The sequence below is a fragment of the Notolabrus celidotus genome, chromosome 9, assembly GCF_009762535.1.
Source record: "Notolabrus celidotus isolate fNotCel1 chromosome 9, fNotCel1.pri, whole genome shotgun sequence".
Lineage (NCBI taxonomy): Eukaryota > Metazoa > Chordata > Actinopteri > Labriformes > Labridae > Notolabrus > Notolabrus celidotus.
Genome location: NC_048280.1, coordinates 4,827,793 through 4,836,224, shown reverse-complemented (window position 1 = coordinate 4,836,224; position 8,432 = coordinate 4,827,793). Strand labels below are relative to the sequence as shown.

General features: G+C 39.9%; 1 protein-coding gene across 1 annotated transcript; it reads left to right on the top strand.

Annotated features, from left to right (window-relative positions):
- Positions 1-1,087: 1,087 nt before the first annotated feature.
- On the top strand, positions 1,088-6,495 carry dmrt2a (doublesex and mab-3 related transcription factor 2a). Its single transcript, XM_034692426.1, has 4 exons — positions 1,088-1,297; positions 1,855-2,274; positions 4,725-4,827; positions 5,177-6,495. Exons 2-4 carry the CDS (start codon positions 1,903-1,905, stop codon positions 6,280-6,282), a joined length of 1,581 nt encoding a protein of 526 aa, XP_034548317.1. The 5' UTR covers positions 1,088-1,297; positions 1,855-1,902; the 3' UTR covers positions 6,283-6,495.
- Positions 6,496-8,432: the final 1,937 nt, after the last annotated feature.

Genomic DNA, 8,432 nt, shown 5'->3' with positions numbered 1-8,432 from the left:
AAGATTAGGATTGATCTGGATCCAACATGTGATCGCTGTAAACAGGCTCCTGCTACACTACTACATATGTTCCAGGCCTGTCCTAAACTTCATAGTTTCTTGTGTTCCATCTTTGAGAGACCTTTTCCAGAATATGTGGCACAACAATAATTTCACTATTCGGAGTTGCCTATTAGAATGCTCCTTTTAATGGGTGTCAAGCAAACATGATGGCTTTTTGTTCCCTTTTGACCAGGCGGCTTATCTGATCTAAATGGAAGGGCCCTGCACCTCCAACATGTAGCCAGTGGATAAGGGAGGTTATGTGTCTTGTCCACCTAGAGAAAATCAGATACACCATCAAAGGTTGCACCGGGACATTTTTTAACACTTGGCAACCGTTCATATCATATGTTGAAAACATGACAGCTGCCAACATGACTCTGTAATCCCGCTCTTACTTTTTCATCCTTATTTCTATATAAATTAATATTTTTTTGTGTGTGTCATGTCTGTGTAGATGTTTTTGTTTAATTGTCTGGCTGTGTATTTATTGAATATCTAGTGCTGTGGGAGTTGTTTTTGACTGTGACTGTCCTATGTTACTGTTGTTTTTGTTGTTGTTGTTCAAAATGTAAATTTATTTTTGTGACTATATGAAAAATAAAAAAGACTTTGATAAAGAAAAAATGCTTAAAGTGGCTTGATAAGAAGATTCCCCCTTGCTATTGTTAGGCTACTAAACAGTGTTAATGTGTATACTGTGAAACACAATAGCTAGCTTAATTTATGCTAATTAGCTTGGATACAATAGTCATAAAAGTTCTTCACAGGGAAATGGAGGCTGTTAATTTTTTTTAGAAATGAGAGGATAAAAATGTAAATGAGATCCCTAAAAAGAAATATAAGCACATTTTTTATTGTTTTATAATTTTATCTTTGATAAACTGTCGGAAAAATAAAGTTGTTGCTAATGAGAAGAGTTTAAATGACTCAGGAGAACCTCATCCGCCTAAATAACCGCTCGCAATCCTATTGGTCCGTGCGGGTTCAGCAGCAGCCAATCAGAGCGCAGAGAGCGCAGAGTGAAGTTGTTCTAAGGAGTGCCGCTTCATGTGTCTGATTCAGAAGAAACCTGGATCCGAACTGAGTGTGACACTTCATTCATACACTCAGTTAACACGTAATTACAAGCCTGCTCTGGATTCTGGACTCTGGACTCTGGACCTGTTCTGCTGTTTTTGTGTGTGATTTATCAAAGACGAGTTTAACACTGCTCCACAAACCCCGGAGCAGACTGCTGAAACCACTTCTGGAGGTAAACCCAACTCTTATAACTTTTATCAGTTTATTATGTGAAGAGAAGTGTTGGAGGGAATTAGGTGATGGCATCTTGTCGACTTCTAATTTTACATCTTCATATTTTCTCACTTATTTTATATGATTTGCCAACAAAATCAAGTTTAAAATAATTATAAACGCTTATTTTAAAAAATGTGTAATAGACCTTTAAAATATTAATTTTGTCACAATAAGTCCATATCGATAATAAAGACATTTTTTCCCTATAGTTTGATGTTTTATGAGCTGGGTTGAACCTTTTCTACATCACATATAAAATGTTAAAATGATTTTATTATATTATTTCTGCTTTATTTTTGCACATAAAGGTTCATAAATATAAAGAGACAGATTCAAACAGAACCCTGCTATTAAATAAAGGCCTGTATTTTGCAAGTAGCCTAATTGTTATAAAGGTTTTGCATTAAGAAATGTGTCACTGTGTGGTTGGAGACATTATAAGACTAAATGTGCTGCAATAACTCTCACAGGTCGAAATATTTGAAGTCTAATAAGCTGTATTTGTGTATGCAGGTATAAGAAGGTGTAGCTTCACACAGCAGGAGGAGGACGAGGTCAGACATGTCAGACATCGCCGGTTGCGAGTTTGAAATCGACGTGGAGAGTCTGGAGACCGAGAGCGATGATCCGGCAGAGTCCTCCAGCCGGCCCGGGTCTGTGCCGCTCGGCACTGCCGCCTCAGAGGACGATGGCGACGGGGGGAAGAGCGACGACAAGCCGGCACCCAGCGGCCTGTGTACGGGGGACCAGAGGAAGCTGAGTCGGACACCGAAGTGCGCCCGCTGCAGAAACCACGGCGTGGTGTCCTGCCTGAAGGGACACAAGCGCTTCTGCCGCTGGAGGGACTGCCAGTGCGCAAACTGTCTGCTGGTGGTGGAGCGGCAGCGCGTCATGGCAGCGCAGGTGGCCCTGAGGAGGCAGCAAGCCACGGAGGTAAGAGTGTGTGTCCACGGCTGTCTATTCATCCTCAAATATTCTAAACCGTGTCAGACAAGGCAGCTTTATTTGTATGGCACATTTCATACACGAGGGCAACTCAATATGCTTTACATTAAAACATTAAAAGTATTGGAGACATTCAGACAAGCATAAAAGAACACAATTAAAATGACAAATATAATAAAACAGAAAAGAAAAGGATCATTACAAAATATATTAAAAATGAAATTAAGATTTGCATTTAAAGTGAGTTTAAATGAGCTAAGATAGGAAGGCAGTGGCAAATAAAAAAGTCTTAATCTTTGATTTAAAAGAGGTGAGAGTTGGAGCAGACCTGCAGCTTTCAGGGAGTGTGTTCCAGATATGTGGTGCATAATGACTGAACGCTGCTTCACCATGTTTCATTCTGACTCTCGGGACTGAAAGCAGACCAGTACCTGATGATCTCAGAGGTCCAGATGGTTCATAAAGTAGCAGCAGATCAGCAATGTATTTTGGGCCTAAACCATTCAGTGCTTTATAAACCATCAGCAGGATTTTAAAGTCTATTCTCCAGTGTAGTGATATTTATTATTTATTTAGAAACAGCTAATTCACATTTCAAGCACCATCATTATTTTTATTTCACAAGAAAATCAAGTCATTTGATTGCAGAACAACAACAACAACAACAACTGTAGCAATAATGCAAAATTGTTTAATAAATCAAGTCAAGTGTGCTCAAATGTACGTCAGCATTAAGACAGCTCCCTAAGGCCTCTCTGCCTTTGACAGCAGCTTTTGTGGCTGTAGGGATTTCCTGGAGATGTTGATCTCAGTTGTATTTGCTTTGTGAATCCAGAGGCTCCCTCGCTCTTATCTGTTTGCTGCTAATGCCTGCTTCCTCCTCTGACACAGAAGGGGATAAAAACAGAAACAAACATGTAAAGATGTCTTTTTAATTTTGGAGCCACAATATATTATTGTAATTCAGCTAGATGACCGGCTCTTATTTAGTTGCTTTTAGATGTTGTTTCTTTCTTTCACAATTCTTTTTATTGATTTTATTACAGTGCATGTAAGCATTGACAGTGTAGAAACATAGGTACAAAGAGTGCACCAATGACAGTATTTCAATACAACATAATACAGGCTGGCCTTTTCATGACCATGAGTGTTTTTCAAGTTTAACCAACTTCGATTGCTTATTCTCTTAACTTCATAATCCAGTTATTAATGGATGTTTTATTATGAGTCAAGCTGTAGTGTGACATCAGGGTAAAGACATGACCGTTTTCAACAACAGAGGTCAACCAAATTGGTGAACAGAGTGGAAAATAAAACATACAACAGAAACAAATACATTAAAATATTAATTCATTAGATATATTTGCAGGAAAATCTTATTTCAGATCCATCCACAGAAACACAGCTCTTGTTTCTCTCCCTGTTGTTTTACAGGAACAGAAAAAACATCAGTGTCAAAATGTTAAACTTTGCATGAGACATGTTGCTTGATGATCAGAGTTGTTTTGATTTTTTAACTCTTTGTTCGGGCACAATAAAGTCACTGTGATGTTTTTTAACACCCAGTTAAAGCAGCTTAAAAATAGGTATTTGTTCCTTCCTGCTCAATTTAAAAATCGATCAACTTTGGAAGCACGGTTTAGTCTGGTTATTGATTTTATGTCTACGCTTGTATGCATGCAGCACATCAAATTAAGGTTTAGGAATTTGCTATTGTAGTTTTTTCATGAGAGCAACTTTCTCTCTGTTTTCTGTTAAAGATTCCCAATTTAGCCTTTTTTAGAAGAGTTTACAATTTGATAACTTAAGATTTATTTGATCATGTAGAAATAAATGTTTCCATCTCTTTGTGTTATCATCTCAAATCAAAATATCTGCAGTCTGTGTGTACTTTAAATTTCTGTGTGTGTGTGTTTTGACTGTGGTGACATTCAAATATGTGAAAGTGTCTGCGGTAAAATAATGAACCACGTCAGCTGTGGTATTTTAAAGATGATACCAGATGGATGTTTTGAATGCGTGTGTGCGTGTGTGCGTATGTGTGTGTGTGTGTGTGTGTGTGAGAGAGCACTTTATTGGTTGTCGAGCTAAATGTGTAACTTTTATTGCACAAACTTGTGAGATGCTGCAGTTTGAGGCGGTGTAATCAGATCCAGCAGTAAAGCGTACATTTTTTAAATGCCTATAAATGAATGTTTCATCTAATTTTAACCTCGTATTAACGGGTAAGCCTTAATCTCAATTTAATGATTGTGCTTAAAACTATTCATGGACTGTTTGGTAACCTGTATTTAAAGTGGGCTGTTATAGAGACATAGGATTAGACCATTCGAACAGATGTGATCTGGACTTCCGCTGTGACAAATTGTCTGCTTTTCTATCGTAAATCTTAAAACCACACCTTTAACTTTTTTTTCTTTCTTTCCTTGATTCCTCAGGATAAGAAAGGAATATCTGGGAAACACATTCCAGCAGAGAGGAGGGCGCTATATCAGCGACACATTCGACCATCTACCATGCTCGCGAAAAGCATCCTCGAAGGTAAAAATACAGAGAAACTGATCACTTCCTGTTTCTCTTGACTGGTCTTCTATCCCTCATTAATTCTGATGAGCTGCTCCTTCTGTAGCTTCTCATGGATTTAGTTTTTAATAAATTAAAAACTGTAAGCAGCAAACTTTTTGGGATGCAGTTATTTGAATGGTCAGCTCTGAGACAGTCACAACATACAGATGTGATTTGATTCCTGAGCATGATTTGTGTTTAAAGCAAAATCTCCTTTTCTGCATGTTCATCAGTTCTTTGAGTGCTCTGCATGCATGTTTGACATCAGCTGTAATCATCCAATCATAGACTTATATGAATTAAACCTTAATTCTTCTGCTGACAGGATACCGTCCGGTGCAGTCTGATCCGTTCCTGGCGGCCAACTCATCCCTTCCCCCTCCGCTGAGCGACCGCATGAGGAAGAGGAGGGCCTTCGCCGACAAAGAGCTGGAAACCATCATGCTGGAGCGCGAGTACAAAGAACGCGAGCTGCTTGAGAACAGCCAGGCAGCCACAGCTTCCCTACTCTTTCCCAACAACATGGTCCACCACGCCGCCGAGTACAACTCCTATAAAACAGCTTACTCACCTGCAGCTCAGGCCGAGCCACAGCCTAAAGAGCTGTGCAACTTCCTGGGCCCAAACTGCCTGGATCTGTCCATGCAGTACCCGGCTGGGTCCGCCAACGTGGAGCTCATTGCCTCCAATGTCAGCGTAGCCACCACCTACCGCCACTACCCGCTGCAGCCATCACGAGGCAGCTTCATGATGTGGCCCCGCGGTGCAGCGAACCTGGGGGATGCCCTGCTCTACCAGCAGTGTCTGTTTAACGCCACAGCGGTGCAGAACAGGAAGCCAGCGGCCGTGTGGGAGCCCAAAGCAATGCCAGCAGAGAGCCAGCCGCCAGAGCAGGAGCCTGCAGCTGCTCTCACTGCGAGACTGGAGGGATCCCGAGTTGCAGCACAGCAGGACTCCTCAGACCCTCAACGGGCTGATCCCAAACCTCCTGTTGTCTCTCAAGGGGGGCAGAGAGAGTGCTCGGCCTTTTCTCCACCTAAGAGGAGCTTTGGACAATCCTTCCCCAACAACGCTCATTCCCACAACTCCAGCCAAGTCCTGAACAAGCTGAGCAAGGACAGCGCTAAGCTCTCCATGAAACTCAACTCCTTTCACTCCCTCATCCAGCACTCGCTGAGTGAAAAAACAAGCAGCGGGGCCGGGCCAGAGCTCAGGGCGCCGTATTGCAAAGAGCTCTTAGAGGAGGCCGCACGAAAGTTCAGGGAGGGCTCCAGTAAGGACATTCAGGCTGTGAAAATGAGCGACAGGTACGCTAAAGACTTTCTGTCCAAACCTGTGGGGACCAAGATGGCATCCACCGAGTCTTTGTCTTTCTCTGTGGAGGCCATACTGAAGAGACCGGCACCTGCCATGAGTCGAGCATTCCATTAACTTCCACTTAGACCTTGCACTAAAAACATTGTAGTTTGACGGCATCTCATTTTGTGGTTTCGGGGTCAATCAGAATCTTAAAGACACAGGCACTGCATCAGAACGTAGACCAGCTAGAAACCTGTTTGTAATATTTATGTACAGTATATTGTATTTCACATGTGCATGTTTGATAACTTTATTATGTAGAGTATTTAAACATTATCCCAATGATTTCCTCATGTCAATAAACTTTAAAAGACTGAACTCTTTCCATAAAACGTCTTGTATTTCATTTTATGCTCACGTCATGACACGTTTAACTGTGAGCAGGTTTTTGTTTAGGTCAGGAGTTAGTCTGCACCCTCGTATAAATCTGCATGCTTTTCACATTCACACATCAAACGGTAGTTATTTGGCATAACTGAAAGATGCAAATACATGCAGATAAACAATGGTCTGTTAGAAATTAACCTCTCTTTGATTTATGTAAAACAAGTATTACGCAAGCAGTCCCAGGGCGATTTTTAAAACATTTTTGACCTTTCTTTTTTGTAAGTTTGACCTTCAGCGAAGCAGAAAATAGGTTCAAATGGGATCTGAGATATTTAGATAATATTCAAAAACTTATTATTTTGATAAAAGTTTTCAATTTGTGTTTTCTTTTTATCTTTAATTTAAAACAATTGGGCAAATATTCATTTTGCATTGATTCTTGTTGAAAAAGTGCAACTAATTCTGACTGTAATTAACAACAGCCGTCACATACAAATGCTTTTGTGCTCTTTAAAACATCATTATAAGAATTTGCTATCAGTACTATGAATAAAGAAAATATTGATTTAAAAAGCAGGTTTTCAAGATGTGGTCTTGGCCTAATGGTTAAGTTGCGTGCCCATGTAGAGAGCATCCTTAGTTCAAATCCAGCCTGCAGCCTCTTTCTTGCATGTCGTTCCCCCACTCTCTCCTAGTTTCCTTCACTATCCACTGTCCTCTCCTCGATAAATAAAGGTATAAACACCCCAAAAATATAACTTAACCCTTAAAGACCTAGACCAGGGGTGTCCAAACTTTTTTCAAAGAGGGCCACATATGTTGTTGTCAGAATACCTCAGGGTCAGTGGCTCCTACTGAGACTTAGGAATCCTAAAAGTTATATATGAAATATTTATTTAATAACAATATTTAAAAAAAAATCTCAATAAAACAGCACCTAGGTAGTCCTAAGTTCTCCACAAGCCATGTAAGTTAGGAAACATTATCTTCTTCTGGAGGAAAATGTTTTTCATTCGGGTCGGGCAATGTGGGAAAAATATTGTCTCATTATTTTCCTATGGCAGGATCCCGATCTGGATTTCATCACACTTATTTTTCATGTTGTTTTTAAGACTTTTCTGACCAGCAGACAACATTTTATAACAAAATAATTATTTTCCTGAGTTCTGAACATTTTTGATGCACCAAATTTTGCCTTTTCTGTACAATTTCATAATTTTGATCTTGAACTTTTAGAGTTTATCAAGAACATTTATCAGATTTCACATCATGATAAAAACATTAATTTGAAAACCTGTCAGCTTTAAGAGTTCTTGTGTTTCTTCTTTATTGCCGTCTTGCAGAATCCCCTGTGCTTTGGCTTATATACAAGTAGTCCACATGAAGCTTTTTGAGACGTTTCTGGAATGACTTTAGTTTTGATTCAGAGGGTGATTAATTTCTTTGCTATAAATAACACTATTTAAGATGGAAGCTTGGGGCCATAAATAAATGGACCTTGGGCCGCAATTGGCCCCCGGGCCGTACTTTGGACATGCCTGACCTAGACCATCTTTGGGGGCGCCAGACTCTCCTGAATTTACTTTGAAAATGCTGAATGAGACAAATGTGATATCAATGGAAAGTTGAGAATGTTCGCCGTAACTGAGTTTTTAAAGCTTGTTGATTGGATTAGGGGTTCAAAAGTTATCAAACATTTAAGAACAAGAAGTCGCTGTCTAGGTCTTTGAGTGTTAACCCTTCTGTTATGTTGGTTTCTTAGGGACAGTAATAATGTTCCTGTGTCAACTTCACCAGGGGCATGTTTAATGATTCAACAGTGTCAGAACCCCCCCAAAAATCCTAATCTACATTTTTAAATCTCATTTTAAACTCCATTACTAACCATTTAAATC

Bases quoted from the DNA above. Each gene is read 5' to 3' on its own strand.
- dmrt2a (XM_034692426.1), top strand. From the start codon at position 1,903: ATGTCAGACATCGCCGGTTGCGAGTTTGAAATCGACGTGGAGAGTCTG. The intron at 2,275-4,724 runs GTAAGAGTGTGT...TTGATTCCTCAG, and splicing joins GGAGGCAGCAAGCCACGGAG to GATAAGAAAGGAATATCTGG. The intron at 4,828-5,176 runs GTAAAAATACAG...TTCTGCTGACAG, and splicing joins CGCGAAAAGCATCCTCGAAG to GATACCGTCCGGTGCAGTCT.